At 42.0% G+C, this 24,742-nt stretch overlaps 1 protein-coding gene across 1 annotated transcript in view; it reads right to left on the reverse strand.

Moving 5' to 3' along the window:
* SORCS3 (sortilin related VPS10 domain containing receptor 3) overlaps window positions 1-24,742 on the reverse strand; it is a 774,589-nt gene that overhangs the window by 37,688 nt on the left and 712,159 nt on the right. Inside the window, exon 21 of the mRNA XM_040361656.1 lies at window positions 4,004-4,127. Within this exon, the coding sequence (XP_040217590.1) occupies window positions 4,004-4,127 (124 nt within the window). The remainder of the gene's footprint in view (window positions 1-4,003; window positions 4,128-24,742) is intronic.

The raw sequence follows: 24,742 nt of genomic DNA on the forward strand, positions 1-24,742 counted from the left end.
AAATATAATAAGGGGGAAAAGTGATCCTTTTTTTATATATTAAAATCCACAGCAAACAGATGTTCATTTCAATCCAGTTTTTATTCAGTTATCGTTGCTTTTTTCTCAGGTGTCTGAAATAAACAAATGTATAATACGATGGGACTGATTTGTAGTCAAGGTACCACATCGCCACTTACAATTTACTAGAAGTATACCGTTACCATATGGAACTTTAAAGGTACCAGTAATCGATCATACATAAACCGACACAAGATAATTTTTGTCATTTAAAATTCAACAAAATGTTATTTCTGTTCATATAAAAACCATAATAAAATGACCATTTTTCACAAGCTTGCAATTATATCGATACAGTTGTAATAAAATGCAATTTTGAGAAAAATGATAATTTTATTGTTTTTATGTAAACAGAAACAGTCTGTTTATAATTTTAAATGACAAAAAATATCCTCTGTTGGTTTATGTATGATTGATTACTGGCACCTTTAAAGTCCCATATGGTGATGGTACACCTATAGTAAAAATAAACAAGTGAACAATTAGGATAAAAAAAAAAAAAGAAAACAGAATAAAAAGTCTTATACGCATTAGAAAAAAAAATGTTGTAGGCCCTGAATGCACAGTCTGTCCTCAGTTCACATTCACATCACAGCCCCCCTCTACAGTGCAGTCCCTTTTGCATCACAGTGCCCCTTTAAATTAATGTAATGGGGACTGCTCTGTAAAGGGGGCACTGTAATGTAAAGTGGACTGCTCTGTAAGGGGGCACTGTAATGTAAAGGGGGGCTGTGATGTAAAGGGGCACTGTAATGTAAAGTGGACTGCTCTGTAAGGGGGCACTGTAATGTAAAAGGGGGGCTGTGATGTAAAGGGGCACTGTAATTTAAATTGAACTGCTCTGTAAGGGGGCACTGTAATGTAAAAGGGGGGCTGTGATGTAAAGGGGCAATGTCATGTAAAGTGGACTGCTCTGTAAGGGGGCACTGTAATGTAAAAGGGGGGCTGTCATGTAAAGGGGACTGCATTGCAAAGGGGAACTGTAATGATTACAGTGCTGACCCCTTTATATTGCAATCTCTAGCAATCACAGCCTCCTCCATCACAGTGGCCCTGTAGTCCGCCCCCTCCCCCCTTTCCTCTCTAACATTACACTTCCTCATTCTTATCACTGCCTCCCCTGCACAGCTGTCCTACCTTTGGCAGGACAGTAACTGTGATCAATCCATGTTTCCTCTCCCCCCGCCCATTTGACAAAGTTATCCTACCAGCAGGGCAGGGGGAAAGAGGAGCTCTCCATCCTGATCTGCAGATCTTCCTGCCCCCTGCCCTGCTGATAGGATGACATTGTTGGGTGGGCGAGGGAGCTGGGAGAGGACACACAGGCATGGCCCCACAGCAGAAGTTGATAGCTCTGTGCAGATCATGGTCACCGCTCATCTCCTGCTGTGCGGCACGGTCATCAACAGGCCATGGATCGGTTGGTTTGGGGGTCCCTGCTGTAGAGAACAGCATCACAGAATGATGTGATGCTGTTCTCTGCAACATTCTCAAGTGAGCGCATACCAGTATGATGGGCACCCAGGCAGTGCAAACCCTGACACCCTGGGTTCAAAGGAAGTGGGTTGAATGGCACTGGGCGCAATTCAACCTGGAAGAGGCTAAGACTAAGACTAAGACTAAGCAAGCCCTATCGCTCTGGTAAGAGCCCATTTCATCAGCACTTCTCGGGTGTTTACTCATAAGTGGTGGAAGATTCTAATTGTATACACTTGGTTTAAAGAAGATTGCATGCCTATCCGTCAAGTTGAATCACTGCGATTTTGGAATAAGCCAACTATCACTTTAAGAGTGCATGGACAGTGTTGTTAATACAATTTTTTTTGGACTTTTTTTGTTTTTTTCTGGTTTTTGAGAGCACTTTTTTTCTTATTGTGTTTCACATTTATATTGTTTTACCGGTAGATCCAATTTTATGGCTATTTGGCACTTTATATTTTGTTATCAAAATCCAGTTTCACATATCACCATATGCAGTTCCTGCTGTTAGGGCCCGAATTGCATTCAATCACTCACCTTTATGCATATATTCTATCGAGTTTATGCTCTTCTAATTGTGGTACACTATTTAGTTAGCCCACTGTTTTAGCGCCCCCTACCACTCCCAACTAACCTGGAAGAGGGGCTGCGATGGATGACTGGAGCAGTAAGTCCGTGGGGGACAGTGCTGGAGAGAAAGTAAATATTGCACCAAAGATGTTTTTTTTATTTTAAAGATAAGTTCCAGGTATAGATATTTTTACAGGGTATGTTGGTCCAGGTTGTGGTTCAGATTTGCCATCCAAAAATTTGAAATAGGACTTTTTGCTATAATAAATATCCTCAAAAAAAAAAATATGTTATTCTCCTCCGTTTAGGCCAATCTGTATTCTTCTACATATTTTTGGTAAAAAAAGATCGCAATGAGCGTATATTGATTGGTTTATGCAAAAGTTACAACGTCTACAAAATAGGGGATAGATTTTTTTATAATGATAAAAAAATTGTTTTACTAGTAATGGCAGCGATCTGCAATTTTTATCGTGACTGCGACATTATGGCGGACACATCGGACACTTTTGATGCTATTTTGGGACTATTGTCATTTATACATCGACTAGTGCTATAACAATGCACTGATTACTGTGTAAATAACACTGGCAGGGAAAGGGGTTAACCACTAGGCGGCAGAAAAGGGGTTAAGTGTGTTCTAGAGAGTGAATATAACTGTGGGGGGGGGGGGGTGGGCTACAAGTGACATGACAGTGATCACTGCTCCCGATGACAGGGAGCAGTAGATCACTGTCCTATCACTAGGCAGAACAAGGAAATTCCTTGTTTACATAGGGTTCGCGGGGGGCCAATGGGAACGGTCATAAAGAGTGCGGCGGACGTGCATGGTGCACAGCTTTTTAAAGGGGACGTACGGGTACACCCATTTGCCCACCCCTGCCATTCTGCCGACGTATATCGGCGTACAGCGGTCAGCAAGTGGTTAAACAAGTCACACATGTCTCAGCTACACGCCTTCAACATTACAAAGCAGGTCCAAAAAAAAAGAGGCCCACTAGTATTAGCTGTATCATGAAAAATGAGAGCATTCACAGATATATTTTAATCTTTCTCTACTGAATCCAAGACTTGGCTGAAATTCCATATTAATCCTCTGTTGGGTCTTTTTTGTGTTTTTTTCTCCTAGCGGAAGTTCTACCCCGACCTCATATTTTGAAAGCAATGTGTTAAGCTAAATTTCCTTGTTTTTCTCTATGAAGTTTGTCTTTCATTTATTCCATTTGAGTATCCACTAGCATGAGGATAACACCAACATTATAATTTCATGCACCTTTGTTGTTTTTTCTATAAGATTGTATTGCTAATGCATGATAGGGAGGAAATCTTTGGGTTTTACATCACATCAGGGTGAAGGCAACCTGAGGGTTGGCCGCCTTTGGTGTTGTATGAAGAAAATGGTCTTCATCAAGCCCTAACAGGGATCCTGTAGTGCATTCTGTTGTGATTTTATTAACATTGACTGCTCAAGCCCTGAAGATGGGTTAGGATTGTTTTCCCCAAGACGTGTTAGCTGTTTTGATGCCCTTAACCATCAAATGTTTCAAAAGATCCTTTAGGTAGGATGAACTTTCATACCAGGTGCTCCTCTGTAGATACCCCAAAATGTACTGTCTGGTGAGTGCTCCCTTTCATTGAAGAGGCAGCAGCCCAGGACCAGAACAGGCTCTACCCACGCCATCTTTTAAGATCACAGATCTGCTTCTTTAAATGAAATTCATCAGAACCAGGGAAAGTAGGAATTTTGGAATTTTCTCAAGCCTGGGTTATTGACATAAAAATGCAGCAGAAGGCCAAATCATGGTCCATACCTCTTAAACCTTTAAAAATAAAAATATAAACATTTTGCTAGAATGTCTACTCATGTTCAGGCAAAAGAGAAATCCTCACTTACCGTGTACTGCCACCTCTTTGGTGTCCTGAATGAGGGTGTTTCCAGCAGACACTTGAACAGTTATGGTGTTTGTTCCCTCCACGCTGAAGGTCAAGGAGATGCTGCTGTCCAAAGTGATGAGAGGCTGCAAATACAAATAAAGTAACTTGTATTCAATGTTTTTTGTGTATTTCGTGTTTTCTAAAAATCCAATAAGGCAATCATTTTCCTGTTCTGCCAATCAATTCACCTTGAACCAGGTGTATCACTTCATAGGTTTCGACCTCCACAATGTTCTTTTTAAACTGATCAGTGAAATAGTCTCAATATCATAAAATTGTTAACCTATCTATAACGTATAATAATAATAATCATCATCATCATTGTCATCATCATATATTAAAATTATAAATAAATTGATATATTCTACAGCACTAACTTATATACCACATGTGAAAAGCTACATTTTTACATGTTAATATTAATAATGGTAGGTGTAATGGCGCTAAAGACACTAAAAAAACTTTAATACAATAAATTAATACTCATCACTAGACCCATAAAATAATTAAGATAGTTTCGTGGTGAATCCTCCAATGGATGTGAGTGAAAAATGTGTTCCACTCTGGGTCAATCCTGGAATACCATCCGGCATCAACAAAAATGTGGAGGGTATTTGTAGTGGTAGATAATAATACGTAGCTAATGATTAGTGAACAACTGTGCCAAACTACTGCACAATGTTGCATCAATACAATCAAAAATGAATAATTAGTAGCATAGTGAACATAGATGATAGTGAAAAACAAATCCAGTACAATTACAATAACCAAAGGCAGTAATCCATTAAAGTGCAGCGTGCAATGATTAAAGTGCAAAAAATACAAAGTGATCCGAAGTAATTTAAATGACATGCACCAATGAGCATGAAAATGAAATCTATATGTGAAAAAATGTACAGTGAAAAAACAATAGTGAAATGGTAACAATGTCTCAAATAATCCACCAATTGGGGTTAAAATAAATCAAGGTGATATTGGCAAAGTGTCCCAGTGCATATAATAATGAAAAATAAAAAATCATAGATAAATGTTCAGTGAAAAAAGTGTGCTCCAAAACACAGATCCTTATATCCAGAGCGTTCAGTGATCAAATGCTGGATGTGCATGCATGCTTATACTTCCACCATCAGGCTTCCCAGAAATGTCCGACAGACTAGGTGTTCCAGCCCCTTACCTCAGAGCGGCTTGTAATCAAGCCTAAATGGATATCTCACAGGCAGTCTGCTCCTCATCCACTCCCTCAATCCCACGACTCGGTCACAGATGATTGCAGTCTCTCAGAGGAAATATAAAGCAAGGGGAGCCTCCATAGTGTAGCATCATTAAAACATTTTATTAAGAAACAAGTAGACACTCACATTTCAAGCAGTAAAAAGTCGGCGTGTACGATCTTTGTGTCCCCCGCTCTGCGGCCGCGAGCGGGTGACGTCACCAGCAGCTCCTCCACGTCCTCACGCGTATCGCAACTGTTTCACGTTGCTTACTCATAGGATCCTATGAGTAAGCAACGTGAAACAGTTGCGATCACCCGCTCGCGGCCGCAGAGCGGGGGACACAAAGATCGTACACGCCGACTTTTTACTGCTTGAAATGTGAGTGTCTACTTGTTTCTTAATAAAATGTTTTAATGATGCTACACTATGGAGGCTCCCCTTGCTTTATATTTCCTCTGAGAGACTGCAATCATCTGTGACCGAGTCGTGGGATTGAGGGAGTGGATGAGCAGCAGACTGCCTGTGAGATATCCATTTAGGCTTGATTACAAGCCGCTCTGAGGTAAGGGGCTGGAACACCTAGTCTGTCGGACATTTCTGGGAAGCCTGATGGTGGAAGTATAAGCATGCATGCACATCCAGCATTTGATCACTGAACGCTCTGGATATAAGGATCTGTGTTTTGGAGCACACTTTTTTCACTGAACATTTATCTATGATTTTTTATTTTTCATTATTATATGCACTGGGACACTTTGCCAATATCACCTTGATTTATTTTAACCCCAATTGGTGGATTATTTGAGACATTGTTACCATTTCACTATTGTTTTTTCACTGGACATTTTTTCACATATAGATTTCATTTTCATGCTCATTGGTGCATGTCATTTAAATTACTTCGGATCACTTTGTATTTTTTGCACTTTAATCATTGCACGCTGCACTTTAATGGATTACTGCCTTTGGTTATTGTAATTGTACTGGATTTGTTTTTCACTATCATCTATGTTCACTATGCTACTAATTATTCATTTTTGATTGTATTGATGCAACATTGTGCAGTGGTTTGGCACAGTTGTTCACTAATCATTAGCTACGTATTATTATCTACCACTACAAATACCCTCCACATTTTTGTTGATGCCGGATGGTATTCCAGGATTGACCCAGAGTGGAACACATTTTTCACTCACATCCATTGGAGGATTCACCACGAAACTATCTTAATTATTTTATGGGTCTAGTGATGAGTATTAATTTATTGTATAAAAGTTTTTTTAGTGTCTTTAGCGCCATTACACCTACCATTATTCTTATCTGTTTTGATTGTGAGAACACCTTCCGTCGTGGCTGCTATTTATTTATTTTAGCTTCTTTGTAGTTTAGATTACCCTTGATTAGGTTGATTTGCGCATTGGTTCCCCCTCTTATCTTACATGTTAATATTAGTAATAATGCTTGGTTCACTAAAGCAGAAAAATATTTAGGAAGTGTAAAGTAGAACTAAATTCAACATTTTGCATATAGTAAGGTGGAAGTAATGAATTTGGTAAAGTTTATTTTTCCCATTGGGGAAATTTCTCTTCACTCCCTGTCCCAAGTGACAGAAACTCCCTCCAAAGTGAAGGAATCCCTGGTTGTTACCAGATCTAGTGTCCCCATTGGAACATTTTCCCTCTATTCCTGTTCTTGGCGCAACTCCAACTTTGGAATTTTATTTTACTTTCTGTGATAATGGCAAATATGGCTAATAGAGAACGGGGGCACAGACAGCAATAAAAACCTGACTCTAATCCCTCTCCGTTTTCTATCCAAAAGTTTTGCCTTGAGTTACACTTTGAGGCCCGGATTCAGAAAGCAGTTACGACGGCGTATCTCCACGCCGATTCAGAAACGTACGTCCGCCCGATGCATTTTTTTACGTCGTTTGCGTAAGGCTTTTTCTGGCATAAAGTTACCCTTCATAATGCAGGGTTAAGTCATGTTAAGTATGGACGTCGGAAACAAATACGGCTGTACGTAAGTTACGTTCACGTCAAAAGCACTGACAGTTTGCGGCGTAATTTGGAGCATGCGCACTTGGAAACGTTCACAGACGGCGCATGCGCCGTTCGTAAAAAACGTCAAATACGTGGGGTCACAATTAATTTATATAAAACACGCCCACATCATCCACATTTGAATTCCGCAGGCTTACGCCGGACCACATACCTTACGCCGCCTTAACTTAGGGCGCAAGTTCTTTCTGAATACGGAACTTGCGCCCTAATTTACAGTGGCGTAACGTATCTGAGATACGTTACGCCCGCCGATAGATACACTATTGTATCTGAATCCGGGCCTAAATGCTCAATGGAAAAAAGTAACACAATCTTAGCCCAGGTTCACACTGGGTTGTGGGAGTAAAGCCGTGCAAGTTCAGCTGAACTCACACAATTTCACTCCCGCTGGCAGTCCTGATTTTGGCCACGATTTTAGAGACATCTGTGCAGGTTTCTGCACATATGTCAATGTAAATCGTGGGCGGAAATCGCAAAAAGTAGTACATAAACTAGATTTTGAAATCGGTGCAGTGCCGCAGATGCGGCGTCGAACCAATAAGGATGGTGCCATTGTCGGCAATTTGCGGCAAATACCGCCGTTTTTACCGCCAAATTTGCATGTCAATACGCACCAGTGTGAACCAGGGCTTAGGATGTGAAAATTTTCACTTTCCATTTAAATACCTTGAAATTTTACAACCACAAACGTAAATGTATTTTATTGGGATTTTATGTGATAGACCAATTGTGAAGTAGAAGAAAAATTATAAATGGTTTTCAAATTTTTACAAATAAATATGTGAAAACTGCGGCGTGCATTTGTGTTCAGCCTCCACAGTGATTACTTTGAAGAGCCACTTTTCGCTGCAATTACAGATGCAAGTCTTTTTTATGGATGTCTCTACCAGCTTTGCTCACATCTAGAGAGTGAAATTTTTGGGGATTCTTCTTTGCAAAATAGCTCAAGCTCTGTCAGATTGGATGGAGAGCGTCTGTGAACAGCCTTGCCACGGATTGTCAATTGGATTTAGGTCTGGACTTTGACTGGACCATTCTAACACATGAATATGCTTTGATATTAACCATTCCATTGTAGCTCTGGCTGGCTATGTTTAGAGTCGCTGTCCTGCTAGAAGGTGAACCTCTGCCCCAGTCTCAAGCCTTTTGCAGACTCTAAGCTTTTCTTCTAAGAATGCCCGGTATTTGGCTCCATCCATCTTCCCATCAACTCTGACCAGCTTTCCAATCCCTGTTGAAGAAAAGCATCCCCTCAACATGATGCTGCCACCATCATGTTTCACGGTGGGGTTGGTGTGTTCGGGGTGATGTGCAATTTAGGAAAGCTTCATTTTTCTTTCAAGATAAAATCAATAATATTTTGATCTGTTGTCTTGGGGCCCTTAAACGGCATGGGGGGCCCATAGGCCAGTGCCTACTCTGCCTATTTGATAATCAGGCACTGCACACAGCAAACACTACCCTCCCTTTCCTCCAAAGAAAAGGGAAAGAACAGCTGTCACAATCCGTTTCCTTTCAGTTCCCTTTGTTTGATGAGATGACTATAACTGCTGTAAAGTTCTCATTAGCACAACACAGGGATGGACTGGCCATTGGGACTACAGGGAGTTTCCCGGTGGGCCGATGGCTCAGTGGGCCGGCTTCAGTGACAGCGGACCGCCGCCCCCTCCACTCCTCTGTCTCTCCCTTCCCGCAGCACTCACCTCCTCTCCCTCCCTGCAGCGCTCACCTGGGGGGAACAAAGAAGCAGGGGGAGGACCAGAGGAGCATGGGGGAGGGGGACAGACAGCTGACTCAACAGCTATGGCCTGGGAGTTTCTCACTTCTGCCTAATCTTGTCCCATGAGGGGGGCACCGAACTGATTCTTTGCCCTGGGTGAAATAATGTTTAGCTTCCCCACTGGTACTGCCTAGAAGAGTAGCAGTACCAGCCGTTCTACTCTAATAAAGTAGAATGGCTAGTGGCTTGTGAAGGGGGAGAGGGGGCTTGGGTGGCAGGGATGGGGGTTGCAGGAGTTGTCCGGCCGCCATGAGAGAGACATGTCAAAGTGGGCCAGTCTGGATGAAGTCCAGGGCCAAATTTTTGTCCCAGTCCAGCCCTGGCACAACATATAGGAGAGCAAAACACAAATAACAATTGCTACTCGGGGGGGGGGGGGGGGATCAATATACAGTTTATGCACAACCGTGAATGATTTGCATGCATCATAATTCAAGCAAATACATTATTATCAATTGATCATTACACCTTAATCACTCATATTATTATATAACCCAAGCCTGGCTGCTTTGGTATAATATATTTTCAACATGATTAAGACTTTAATCATTATTGTTTTAATTCATTATGATTAAGCAATTGATGAAATGTCTGTTTTTCACAGGATTATTAACAGATCCGTATATGAAGCTTACCGTTCCTAACGGAAACTTTTATAAATCAAGTTAAATAAAATACCAGCCCAGCTGCCACCAGCAACAGCTCCGCCAATTTAATGCAATCATCCTCTGCAAAGCGATGATCATCCAGAGATGTAATAGCATGGCATGGGCTCCACGACTGTTTATATAGGTGTATTTAGGAGATAATCGCCATTATCAATACGCACAAGGGTCGCCATATGCCTTCCTTCACAGTACATGAGCTGTTTATCCTGCAATACTTGTTGTGTTACCATGGAGGAGACACTGAAGGACTTGGAGTTGAGCTTCTGCTGGAAACACAGATGACTACATAAGCTGTTCAAAGTCCACAGTGAATTGCTTTTTAAAACACAGTTGACAGCCGGTTTACAAGCATTCAGGATAGCGCTGCCTCCTGCATGTCTGTTTTTCAAATCCTCATGGAGATTTTATTTTTTCATCCCAATAGGGATTTTGCAATGAAATACCACGCTGTAACTTCAAGAGAGCAAATTTGGTAAATGGTTATGGTGCAGTCCCTTTGAACATAACGGGTGAGTTTTATGGGCAGCACCAAATTTGAAGGTGGGAGGTAAATACAGGAGGAAGATCCACATTTTTACTGCCCAACGCCAAATTTACATGGAGGCTGAATGGTAGGTTGACAAAATGGGGTCGATTTACTAGATCTGGTACAGCTCTGCGTGGTAGCCAATCAGCTTCTAAGGCCCCTTTCACACTGGGGCGGGAGGCGCGGTGGCGGTATAGCGCCGCAAAAAATAGCGGCGATATATGTTGAAATTGCCGCGGGATTCGGCCACTAGCGGTGCGGCATTAACCCCTGCTAGCGGCCGATAAAGAGTTAATACCGCCCGCAATGCGCTCGGCGGTATTACCGTGGTTTCCCATTGTTTTAAATGGGAAGGAGTGGTGAAGGAGCGTTATACACACCACTCCTCTCCAAAGATGCTGCTTGCAGGAGATTTTTTTTCTCTCCTGCCAGCGCATTGCCTCAGTGTGAAAGCCCTCGGGCTTTCACATTGAGAAGGCTGGGCAGGAGTTTTTCAGGCGGTATTTAGGCGCTATTCTTAGTGCTGTGCCGCCTGAAAAACTCCTCAGTGTGAAAGGTGTCTTACTTCAGCTTGAGGAGCCTGCATTCACTACATCTGGTCCCCCACAGTACACAAAACATGGAAATGCAATTAATATATTAAATATAAACTCCTAAATGCCTTTTATCATCAGTAGTATATAGCAGTCTTATGACTTCTATCAGTGTTTGGTTAAAGCTTGTAGGAGGTGTTTTCATTCTAATCTGACTGTCCTCAGGACCTTCGGCTGCCGACGTCGTGGGCGACTTGGACAGGTAAGTGTTAATATTTTTAAAGTCAGCAGCTGCTGTATTTGTAGCTGCTGGCTTTAAAAAAAAATTCATGTGAACTCCCACTTTAACAAAGCCCAAGGTAGCATTAAAAAAAAATAAACAACGGGATCCCGTATACTTCCTCACTCTATCCAAAATTTGAAAAAAAGTTTTCAGCTTGTTGCACGGGACACAAGGGATGGGGCTTGGAAGACACATATGTGTCACCATTATTTGAGATGTAGTCCCGTTTAGGGGGACAAAAAGAAGCATTGTACATGGAGGGATTTTCACCCAGAGTGAGGGATTCCTGGGTGATCCAATAAAGAGAAAAAGCTGATATGCAGCTTTCCCAGTTTTTTATATTCTTTATATAGGATGCAGAATTCAGAGACTGGGAGATTTTGAGTGGGAGAGAGCCTCCAACCCTGATTACAGGTGCTTTGGTCTTGTAAGGGTTAACCTGCCTGGAAGAGAGGGCTTAAAAGTTGTCGGTAGGTGTCTCTGAGGTGTTGAGTGGTAGAGAACACACAAGTTGTGAGAGGACTGTGAGCTATCTGGCTACTGAGACATTGTCAAGCTCCTAAGGGCCTTTTCTGAACCCTGAAGCAGACAGGAACCCAAAACCCTGGTGTGGGTCTAGTTTACTGGCAGTGAGCCATTGTGTTATTTGCTGTATACCAAAATGATGGCCTGTTATTGTTTAAATTACTGAAGAAAGCTTTTCAGTTCATCTTTTTGGAAAATAAAGATACTTTGCTTTAAATGCTAAAATAACATTTTGGAACATGCTACATGTTTCACCCCATATTTAGGGTGGAACATGTAACATGTTCAAGCTCTAGCCACCAGTTCCTTGATTACCCCCTCGGCAAGACAATGGGTGGAGGATTTTCTCCCTGCCCCGGCACTTTCCTGTGAATGAAGCCATCGTGGCTGATGTCTTGTGAGTAAATGAGTGAGTGAAGCCTCGTACACACGACTGAGGAACTCGACGGGCGAAACACATCGTTTTCCTCGTCGAGTTCCTTGTTAGGCTGTCGAGGAACTCGACAAGCCAATTTTCTCCATTCCTGTCAAGGAAATAGAGAACATGCTCTCTTTTTGGCTAGTCGAGTTTCTCAATAGTTTCCTCGACGAAAATGTACACACGACCGGTTTCCTCGGCAAAAAAATATCTCCCAGCAAGTTTCTTGTTGGTTTTTGCCGAGAAACTCGGTCGTGTGTACGAGGTCTGAGTGAGTGAGAAACTTGTTGACCGTTTTGGGAAAGGGTGCACAACCTCATTACCCAGATAACTACTTCCCCCCCGGAATTTACCCCGGCACAATACCTACTGCACCACACATCCCTTCCAAGGAAGACATACGGCAAATCCCTCATGCTGCACCTCATAAATGCAGCCACCCAATGCATTCCGGTGAGATGGAAAACCACCTCCCCTCCCACGATAGCGGACTGGCATTCTCGTGTTAAAAAGATCGAGGAAATGGAAAGGATTATCCACCAGGCCAGGGATGCTCGTGTTAAATTCAGAACCACTTGGGCCTGTTGGATACACTATAGAGAGTCCTTGAGCCCCCCGGTTCCCGGTACTTTTGTTATGCCTACTTTGGGAAGGGTCTAGATGGTCGACGCCCAGCTCACTTTAGATAGCCGCCCCCTCTTCTCCCTTTACCTACCCTCCCATGGACCCCCGTCTAGTACACTCTAATGCTCGCCTGTTCGGTCGGGGGGGGCCATCACTATTTCTAGGCCCACTCTGTTGCTCCCCAACCCTATATGTGATCAGCCCCCCTGGCTGCCTGTTCCGGAGAATTATGTATCTCTGGGGTCAACTCTGTTTGATATGAGGGCCATGGGGTCGGTTTCCCAGTGGAACCTTGAATATTCCTGGGTTTAGTTATGCTCCATGTGTCCCCCCTCCCGCACACAGTTTGTTCCCCTTTGGGGTGAGCAGGACGGAGGGACACGCACTTGGTTATCGTTAGCTTCACGGTCCCTTCTACGGTACCCTGCTACCTAGACTCCGTGCTGTGGCGGCTTGGTCCGCTCTGATGCCGAACTACAATTTTCCTCTTTTGATGAATACTTCATTTTTTTATTTCATATTTCTTCCCATTGTTACATGATGCAACTGTACGTCCTATTTTGTATGTTTGCATTAGTTATTGCAGATTGACAGGATTTTGTATTTGTACTTGTACTTGTATTTGCAAAATTCTTAATAAAATGTTTTTAAAAAAAAAAGAAAAATAAACTTGTATAGCGCTACAAATGCGAACTAAATCGCCTCAAGGCGCTTTGTGTCACCTCGCATGCGTTCATTTGCTGAGATCTAAGGTGGAACCCGGTCTGTTTTTTACCAGCCATCTTGGCAGAGTTGGTTCCGGACCAGATTTTGAAGTCCACTTGTGTCCACCAACAGGTGATCTAAATAAAGTAGGACTGGAGCAAAGAATTGTTCTTGGTCTGGGACTCAGGAAGCCAAAAAACCTGAGAGAGCTGCTTTTGTGAGAGAAAGAAAAGGTTTGCATAATCTTTGTTTTGTGGGTGACTTGGAGATGCCATTCACCTCTGAAGGTTTGCCAGTCAGCTTTTAAGAAAGACCTGTTGTTTGAACTACCTTGTTCCCAGGGAAGGTGATCCACACTTGAGCTAACCCCTGACAATTTTTTATATGTGTATGAAAAATGCTTCATGTCAGCACATGAACTCATTGGCTCCTTGTGCTGATTCTTCTTCTCATGCTTCTGCTCTGCTGTACAGAGACTGCAAGAAGCTGACACCACGCACCTTTCATGTCATGCTGACAGGCGGAGAGAGCAGTGAAAAAGAGACAAAAGCTCATCATTCTGCTGCTTCTCATTTCACTGTCCAGTCACAGGCTGGGAGCAGGTCCCGGATGGCCTGGGCTCAGACAAAGTAGATACTAACCATCAGACTGAGGACATCTAGTGCCAGAAAAAAGTACTGCAGCCAAAATCTCTGAACTGAAGGTGAACACAGCAGCAATTATTTTTTTTTAATGATCTTGTTATTTTTGTTAAATAGTAATACATGTATTACACAATAAATGTGTTCTTTAATGGCCTATCTATTATGATTTGGAGTTTTTCTGTATGTTAAACATTGCAATAATAACCTAAAATATATAATACTTGTAAATAAGGATAATAGTTAGTACTACATTCTTTCTAAATACAATTTAATATACTGTATAAAAAAAAAGCTCCAAACTGGCTTCCGGGCATGCTCCCTTACCGCAACAAAAAAGTATTTCTCCATTATCGGACTTCTGCACAACAGCTTGCATCACAGACCCGACTTTTCCACCTACAAATTAGGCTGCTAATATTTCTTTGTTCCCCTTGTTCTTCCTCATAATTATCAGCCGCCTTTTACGACATCAAAGAGAACTTTTAACTTTTTAGAACGTTCCTCTCCCTTTAATGCTTTATTCCACCGACAGTAATTACTGTTCCCTTCAGAGGAAGTGAAATCTCTCCTCCCTATACCTGGATTCAACCATTTACCACTATTCTCCTCAATAGAACCTTTGCCTACCAATCACTATACACAATGCGCCATTTACAGAGACTATTATCTAATAATATAACGTTCATTGTAAAATCCCATTCTCAAGGCATCGGAGTACATTTGTTCCTTAGAATGCATAAGGGCTAAAAGATATTTTTTTTTACATATAAAATTCATTATAAAACAATAACAATGTTGTGCTCATATTCATATCATACAACAGGTGCAGTAGATACCCCTTTAAAATGGCATTCAACTCTCAATTTAAAAATGTTCACTCTATGTATAGCCAGCCGTCTCTAATGTTCAATAATTGTAATATTTTATATATTCTCAATTTTAAACCTTTTTACTCTTTACCTTTTCCCCATACCTCTTAACTTTTCGAGATACGAACCAGGGACAACCTATTAGCAAAATTATGTAGCATCGGACACACACCCTGAGGCCCCATACACACGGTCATTCCAAACCGATGAGAATGGACCGAAGTTCAGTTTCATCGGTCCAAACCAACCGTGTGTATGGCCCATCGGTCTGTTGTCCTTCGGTCCAAAATTTTTAAAATTGCTTTAAAATCCAACCGATGGACCGCTGACCGATCGGTCCAAACCGATGGTTAGTACAGAAAAGCATCGGTTCAAAAACCCGCGCATGCTCAGAATCAAGTCGACGCATTCTTGGAAGCATTGAACTTCGTTTTTTTCAGCATGTCGTGTGTTTTACGTCACCGCGTTCTGACCCGATCGGTTTTTGGAACGATGGTGTGTACGCACATCAGACCGTCAGGCCACTTCAGCGGTGAACCGATGGAAACGGCCCGTCGGACCATTCTCATCGGTTTGGATCGACCGTGTGTACGCGGCCTTAAAGGAGAATTATACAAAAAAAATTTGTTAAACCCACAACTTTTTTTTTTTAACCTCTACTAACAAATGCAGCAATTTAAAAATTGGATGAAAGGTTTAGCACCTTTCAGAGATCACACTCACAGTAGTAAACAATGTCATGCATGGAGTCCAATTATGAATGTTGTTTACTAGGTGCCATGTGATTGATCAGACACACACACACAGCGTCCTGATGCCGGCACTGCAATCGGACACAGTGGTTCCAGATTGCGCCGCTGCATGTCCCAGGGGGCACGCCAGTGCATAGCTTCTAACTGTCCCCGATTTCGAGGGACTGTCCCTGATTTGGAACAAAGTTCCTCTGTCGCTCTCTCCTCCTCATTTGTCCCTCATTTTAGTCTGATTTATATAGTTGTATATAAAACACACTTTTTCTCTTTCAAAAGGTGTTTCCCAGTGCTAAACCTTTCATCCAATTTCCAAATTTCTGGATTTGCAAATTTCAAAAGCCAAAGGAATAGTAGTGGTAAGAAAAAATGACTGTTGGGTTGAACTAATCTTTTTTTGTGTGTGATTCTCCTTTAAGGGGGCATGACAGGGGGTGTGTCCTATGCCTACATACTTTCGCTAATAGGTGTCCCTCATTTCCATCTCGAAAAGATGGGAGGTATGCCAGTGTGCATAAGCAGGCTGGTGTACTAGCACTTTGCGGTGCCTGCTCAAGCCACCAGCCAAACTTACTGTTGGCCAGTCGGTAAGTAGTTAATGAAGGAGAGGGCAGGAGGGGGCCTGGAGACCTGACGCCGTTAGCCCCCACAGTGCCAGAAGGTCAGCAGATGGAAAAGGGTAGGGTCACAGAATCCAAAAAGCTGCACACTGCAGGGCATACTTCATTACAGGTGAATAATGTAACTAAGGCTTCATGTACACAAGATGTTTTTAAAACCTTTCCTGAATGATTTAACCTGACAGATAGTAACCCATGTTTAAAATGTCAGTTTTGCCACGGTTTGCCGGGTTTGCGTTCAGAAGTGTTAAAAAAAAAACATTTTTTTTTTTTCCAAAATAGCCAAAAATGAAAAAATTTCTGTAAACGAAACGCGTCTAAATGCGAGTTTAGCAGGGGTTAGAAGCGTTTGGCGCTTGAAAAGCCTCTAAACTCAGCTTCTGAACCCATTTTTTTTGCGTTCCAAAAAAAGCCTCTAAACTCAACTGCCTAGAAACGACTGTAAATGACCCTGTGTACATGTACAGATAATATAACATAGAGGAGAGTTCAGCAGCAGTTGAAAAAAAAATGCCCAACTGCTCCTAAACGTCTGTTTAGCAGCAGCAGTGTACATGAGGCCTAAGGCTGCATTCACACTTGAGCGTAGGTCCTTCTGTCGTTTTTTTTCCGGCGTTTTTTTTCCAGCGTTTAGTTACGCGTATTCATGCTTATTTGCGCGTTTGCATACAGCGTCGTCCGACGTTATTGTACTTCGACATTTTTTATTTTAGCCGATAGGAAAAATGATCTTTTCATCACTTGTTGCTACAGTATGTTGGTAGATTTTTTTTATCTTCTGCCTGGGTGAAATGTTCTATTGATTAAAGTGACAAAATGCCCATAGCAAACGCTCGTTGTCGCGCTAGTCGCCTGAATCGAGCGTTTCCATTACTTTCTATGGGAAATAGAAACGCTCAAAAACGCCCAAACCGCCTGATTTGCGCGACAAAAAAGGGTCCAGGACTTGTTTGAGCTTCAGGCGTTCGGCGTCTGACGTTTTGGAGTGGAGATGTGTACCATCTCTATAGGGAATAATGTATTTTTTCCCCTCTAGCGTTTTTGAGCGTCGCGCTTCAGGCGACAAAACGCTCAGGTGTGAATGCAGCCTTAAGCTGTAGAGAAAAAAAAACTGTTTTTTTTTTTACATTACACTTTAGATTTATACTATGCAGATTAATATTTAAAAAAATTAACCAGCCAATCATGGGTTACAAATAAACATTTCCAGTTTGCAGATGGCAATGTGAACCTGCTGTGCATGAAGAAAGAAATACGATGTTAGAACTATGGTGCTAAGAGAGGAAAAAAAGTGAAAAAAATAAATAAAAATTAATTGTGAAATACTGTAAGCAAATGCGTGTCATTCTGCCAGCTTACAATAAAAACTCATGATCAGGTTGTATTTTAAAACAAATGAAAAATGTAAAAAAAAAAAAGTTAAAAGGTTTGATGAAATACTGTTGTAAAATATCCCAAAAAATATTTTTTCCCCTAAATTTAGACCATTTTCCAGCTTACAATAAATATGTGAACTTTGCATTTATCAAAACGTAATAAATAAAAACCTTTAATTTCATAAAAAAAATATGCAAAAGTGACTTACAGTATGTAGATTAATTTGTCATAGAGTTATCATCAAGTCTCTTATTAAAACTACATTAGACCAAACAGTTTATGCTGCTTTCCTGTTTAAACTCCCTGGAGTATATCTGGAAACATCAAATATGCATTATGAAGTATATGTTTGATGTTTCCAGATGGCTCCAGGTATGTTATTTGCAGCTTAAACATTAGAAGAAGAAGAAGCATCTCCTTTTTTAAAGCTTCCGCTACAGTGAGCACTTAGGAAGCAGCATGTAACAGTTTAGTTTACGTAAAAATATTCAAAAACGAACATGGAAATTATCTAATCAAAAATGTTTACCATGTTTTTCTTTCCTCTGAATCAGCTAGGGGTTAACGCTTCTGATTATGCATGTTTTTTGTTGGACTCCATGTCTTTTTATTTTTTGAAACTATATAAAAAAATAAAATAGAGCTTATCTCTATTTTGTTCACATTTTTTCTGTTTTGTTTATTAGCGCTACCCCCTCAGGAGCTGCTGGTTTGTTTCAGTGTCTCAGTGTTGTCTAGGGGTGTAGTTGATGAGTAGACTAATGAGCGAATGTCCAGTCAATAAAAGAAGGTTTTTAAATGCTTTATTTCCAGGCCCAACATGGCCAACATCAACATGAAGTAGAGCAAAAAGGTTGATGAAGCGATAGAGAACTTTGCTGTATCAGGCCTGGATATGAAAGGAGCAATCCTGCTCCCAACAGCACAGTAGTAGTAGTTACGGTTCATCGCCACTCCGGCCAGAGTGGGTCAAGTGCCCCCGGACAGACTCCTGCCACAAGCCTGGCAGCCGAAGTGTCGTTTTAGGTTGCTGGGAGGAACAGGTCTCTCTCACAGACCCGGCTCTAGGGACCTCTGCCACAGGTCTAGTACTTGGATGATCTGAACGGATTGAGCGAATCCTCCCAGTAGATTAAATTAGGGTCACCGGGTGAAAGTAGAAATGTACCTGTCAATGTCCCGGTCACCGGATCCCCGATGGTTCGTTCAAGCCCTATTGGACAACCTGCCTCCGGGTTCTCCTCAAGCCGACCCCCCATCAAACGGCATCCAGCCTGGGATCTCCTCAATAGAGCTGGGGACCCAGCAAGTCACTGGGGCCCCTTTGATCAACATGGAGCTCCGGGTAGCATGCGACCCCAGCCTGGTAGGCCATATCGCCGGGGTCAATTGGATGCGCACACCCTAAAGGTGGGTGCCGCACCTGGAACCTGGAACCCGCGAAGAACCAACAAAAAATGGCGTCTGCCACAGATATACCCTCCCCCAGCATGCCCCGCGAGGGAAAACTCCTCTTATTGGCTGCTGGGGAAAAGTGGCTCTGCCAGAACCCCTCCAGTGCCACCTGTTGCCCAGGGGTGGAATCAGCACCCCTGGAGCACAGACTGACCTACAGGACAGTTCAGGAATGACAGCAGCCCAGAATTTAGCAAATTGTGAATGGGAGCAAAATAACTCTCCCATTCCCCACTAACTTTAGCGTAGTGCCCATACTGGAAGTAAGGGGGCACTACATTTACATTCCCTGTCAGGTTTTTTACTTCAGTCCATGACCCCCATTGGGGAGATATATTTCTTGCTTCCTGTGCTTGTGACACCCATACAAGAAACAGGGGAAGTGACCATCACCTGGGGAATGATGGCTCAGACAGCAATAAAAGGCATTGCCACCACCACCAAAAAAAAGTATTACTTAAGCCGTGTACACACGATCGGTTTGTCTGATGAAAACACACCGATGGACTGTTTTCATCGGACAAACCGATTGCGTGTTGGCCCCATCGTTATTTTCCATCAGTGAAAAAAAATAGAACATGTTTTAAATTTTTCCTATGGAACTCCATCGGACAAAAATCCACGCATGCTCAGAATCAAGTCGTCGCATGCTCGGAAGCATTGAACTTCGTTTTTTTCGGCTCGTCGTAGTGTTGTACGTCACCGCGTTTTGGCACGATCAGATTTTTGACTGATGGTGTGTAGACAAGACTGATGAAAGTCAGCTTCATCGGATATCCGACAAAAAAAATCCATGGGATTAGATTCCATCAGATATCCGATCGTTTGTACAGGGCTTTAGCTTTTCTAAAACCAATTTTTTTTAAAGAAAATTGTACCAAAAAAGGCATCACCACCTCCCCTTCTCTCCCCAACAAGCTAAATACGTTTACTTAGATCAGTGGTTCTCAAGCTTATGAGAGCCCCCCTTAAAAAAAATGTAATACCTAGATCATTGGTTCGTGACCATTTTGAGACAATTCTGACAAACCTTCCATGCCCCTGTCCTTACAATAACATTTTGGAAAAAGGCATCAAAAAGGCCACCCCCCCCCCCCACCTCAAAAAAACAACAACAATTTTTTACTTAGAACAGTGGTTATCAACCTTACTGAGTCCAGGGCCTGGTAAGTTATTGCTAAACCTTCCAACAGTAATAAATACACTTTATACAATAGAAGTATAGGAAGGCCAAACATACAGTATATTGAAATGCCGGAGGACTTGTGATGGGGCTGAGTGTCACTGTGAAGGGAATAGAAGTCCCAGAAGGGGTTTGGGGGCTCTGATGCAGACCTGGTGGCCCTGTAGGGTGTGAGGAGGGGGTTGGAGGTCTCTTCATGAGACTGTGAGCTTTTTAGGAGCACTGTGGGAGACTGGAGAGCACTGCAGGGATTGAGGGGGCACTGTTGGAGGCAAGGGGTACCATGGGGAGCTGGATGTCTGCAGCAAGCTAGGGGACACTGCAGGCTGGGAGGCATTGTGTGAGGTTGAGGGGAGCTATGCGAGGTGAGTTCCATCAGGGGGGGCTGGGGGCACTGTGGGAGACTGGGGTGCACTGCAGGGATTGAGGGAGCACTGTTTGAGACTGGGTTTACTATGAGGAGCTGCAAGCTAGGGGATACTGCAGTAAGCTAGGAGGCACTGAGGGCAGTTGAGTTGAACTATGGGGTTTGAGTTCCCTCAGGGGGCCTGGGGGCACTGTGGGGGGTTGAGGGGCACTGCGGGCCAATATGGAAAGTTGAATGGCACTATGGGAGCTGGGTGGCACTGTGAGAACTTAGGGCATCAGTAGCTGCCTGGAAACCAAAAAGACTGAGTTCAATCTGATAATATTTTCCTCCTTTTTTCCATAATTAACATGCTTATAATAACATTTTTAAAGAAAATCTTTCCATTTTCATTGGGTACCTTAAAATGGATATATATATATATATATATATATATATATATATATATATATATATATATATATGTGTGTGTGTGTGTGTGTGTGCATGTTGGTGACAGTTGCTTGCAGTGCCTTTCTGTTAATTTACTAACATTTGCATTTACTGGCTTTTTAACCAATGAACCAAACACTTCCCAAGTCTATTAGGACAGTTCAGGCCCTATGGCAACACTGAATCTTCTTGGAAGACATATACGACTTTATAAAGTGCATTAAGTCATTATGCAGAGAGAGTCATCATCGTATCTAGACTGCAGGGTAGGTGATGAAGCTTTCTTCCACCCCATAAAACGAGATGGATTCCACCCCTGATTTAAATGTAAGATCGCCCCTTTAATCAAGTCAAGGACATAAAGAAAATGGCTGCATAATTTAAGACCTGACGAATGAGGCGGGTGATGGGATTTATAAGGAGAATAACCCGCGTCGTAGATCATGTGATGGACTCATTACACGATGGAGGGGTGCTTCATCAATCCTCTGGGTAGTCTTAAAAAGAATGTCACATTATTGCTGTAGATGTTGAGACATGCTTATGCAATAAGGCAACATAAAAGTGCAATAAATAATAGCATCCAATTCGAGTTCAATTCACTGTTTACCCTTAAAGGATGACTTCGGAGAATATACAATGCAATTGGTGATTAAACAATAATAAATAAAAATGACCGGCAAACAATTCATATACCTTGCATTTACTTGTATAGAACCTGTTAATATCTTAAAAATGAATATTTTAAACATTAACTTTTTCTTTTTATGTTTTTTTGTTAATAATTTTAATTTAATTTAAATTATATTGTTTTTATCTTTTTATTTTATGTGGCTTTGAACTGGCTATAAAGTTTTATTTCTCCAGGAAGAGTCAATTTCTTAGCAAAATAGTAAATTTACCTCTTTGCATGTCACAGCCCACTCCTTTTCTGGGATTGCATAATTGCTGTCTATGCCGACACAGCTCCTCTGATCCTCCTTGCATTATCTATTATGTAGCTACTGAGTGAAGGGGAATACCATAGCAGAAGTCTCCAAACTGAGGCCCAGAGGCCGGGTGTGGCCCTTTGCTTGCCATTATCTGTCCCTTGGGGCCTTATTCCATCCAATGGCACCATCAACGGAGCATAATTACTGTCACTGACACCAACAATTGAGCCCAATTTCTCCCACTGAAACCAACAATAGGGCAGAATTTCTTCCATTGATATTAAGGAAGGGGCAGAATCCCTCCCACTGACACCAACAATGGGTACTATTCGTTCCAATGACACCAAAGATAGGGCATTGTTTACACTCACTGGACATCAGGACATGTACTACTCCCACTGGCCACAGTCCAGCCTCCCTAAAGTCTGAAGGACAGTAAACTGGCCCATTGATCAGAAGGTTTGGAGATCAATGCTATACAGCAGCTATTCTCAATCAGGGGAGCCCTAGATGTCCTCCTGAGGTTTCTAGGGGTTTCTTGAGCTGTAGCTGATTGACCTATTATTCTATGGTTCTTGCATAGTTCCCAAGCCAAAGCCACTAGGCAGGGTCAGCAGGGTGATTCCAATTACACTTTTAGATGTCTTTAATCGGGGTATTCTGACCACCACAGGAAGGGTTCTTCTTCTCCTGACTACCAATGTAATGGTCATTTTCCCCATAAATTGATTAGGTAAGGGTTTCCTGAGACCTGAAACCTATTTTAGGGGTTGCTCTGAGGTAACAAGGTTGAGAAAAGCTGCAATCATATACAGTTGTGCTCATAAGTTTACATACCCTGGCAGAACGTATGATTTCTTTCACTCATGGTTTGTGTTTGGCTGAAGCCATTTATTATCAATAAACTGTGTTTACTCTTTTTAAATCATAATGACAACTGAAACTACCCAAAAAAACATGCACACAAGTTGACACAAAAGGGGTTTGGATGGCTATTAAAGGTAACCATCCTCACCTGTGATCTGTTTGCTTGTAATTAGTGTGTGTGTATAAAAGGCCATGGAGTTTCTGGACTCCTGACAGACCCGTGCACCCTTGCATCTTTCATCCAGTGCTGCAATGGTGTTTATGGATTCTAAGTCAAAGAATCTGTGGGAAAAGGTAGTTTTACTGTATAAAACAGGAAAGGGATATAAAAAGATATCCAAGGAATTGAGAATGACAATCAGCAGTGTTCAAACTCTAATCAAGAAGAGGAAAATGAGGGGTTCTGTTGAAACCAAACCACGGTCAGGTAGACCAACTAAAATTTCAGCCACAACAGCCATGAAAATAGTTTGGGATGCAAAGAAAAACCCATAGATAACTTCAGCTGAAATACAGGACTCTCTGAAAACATGTGGTGTGGCTGTTTCAAGATGCTTATAATAAGGAGGCACTTGAAGAAAGATGGGCTGCATGGTTGAGCCGCCAGAAGAAAGACATTACTACGCAAATTCCACAAAGTATCCCACTTGCAATACACCAAAAACAGCACTGAGACAAGCCCCAAACCTTCTGGCACAAAGTCATTTGGAGTGAGATCAAAATTTTTCTTTTTGGCCACAACCATTACCGCAAAATTTGGAGAGGAGTCAAAAAGGCCTATGTTGAAAGGTACACCATTCCTACTGTGAAACACGGAGGTGGATCACTGATGTTTTGGGGGTGTGTGAGCTACAAAGGCACAGGAAATTTGGTCATAATTGATGGCAAGATGAATGCAGTATGTTATCCAAAAAATACTGGAGGAATGTTTGCATTCATCAGCCAGGAAGCTGCGCATAGGACGTACTTGGACATTCCAACATGACAATGATCCAAAACACAAGGCCGAGTCAACCTGTCATTGGATACAGCAGAATAAAGTAAAGGTTCTGGAGTGGGCAATCTCAGTCTCCTGATATCATTATCAATATCATTGAGCCACTCTGGGGAGATCTCAACTGTGCAGCTTTCTGCCAAGAGGAATGGGCAGCTTTACCATCTGAGAAGATAAAGAGCCTCACCCACAAATACCACAAAAGACTTAAGGCTGTTATTGATGTTAAAAGGGGGCAATACACAGTATTAAGAACTGGGGTATGTAAACTTTTGATCAGGGTCATTTGGGTAGTTTCTGTTGTGTTTAGGATTTAAAAAGAGTAAACACAGTTGATTGATAATAAATGGCTTCAGCGAAACACTAACCATGAGTGAAAGTAAAGTTGTTGTGTTATCATTCATATTCTCTGATAAATGGCCAAGAAATCATCAAATCTGCCAGGGTATGTAAACTTATGAGCACAACTGTAAGTGACAGCTCTGAGTTTGTTGGGGCCACTGACATCACATGTAAGATGATGGCACTCAGCAGAGGTCTCTGATGTCTACAAGGGAGGATTTTACAGGTAAATAATATGCATTTATACATTGAATTCACATATGATCACATAGGAAGCTTGCTGTTGAAATTAAAGGTTCGGTGACAGGGTTTCTTTAGCATTCACTTTTAATTGTATCTCTAACACTTAGCAGCAGGGAAGTAAAGGAAAGTGGAGGACTCAGCTTTAAAGCAAACATCATTTTTCACCCTTCATGACAAAACACGCACATTCCCTTTGATATCACGTTAGAGTTGAGGTGCCCTAAAAACTCAAATGCAATTTCCTATAAATGGACAGTTGTGATTTCATAAATTCAAATACACTTT

Source organism: Rana temporaria, chromosome 8 (assembly GCF_905171775.1).
Source record: "Rana temporaria chromosome 8, aRanTem1.1, whole genome shotgun sequence".
Lineage (NCBI taxonomy): Eukaryota > Metazoa > Chordata > Amphibia > Anura > Ranidae > Rana > Rana temporaria.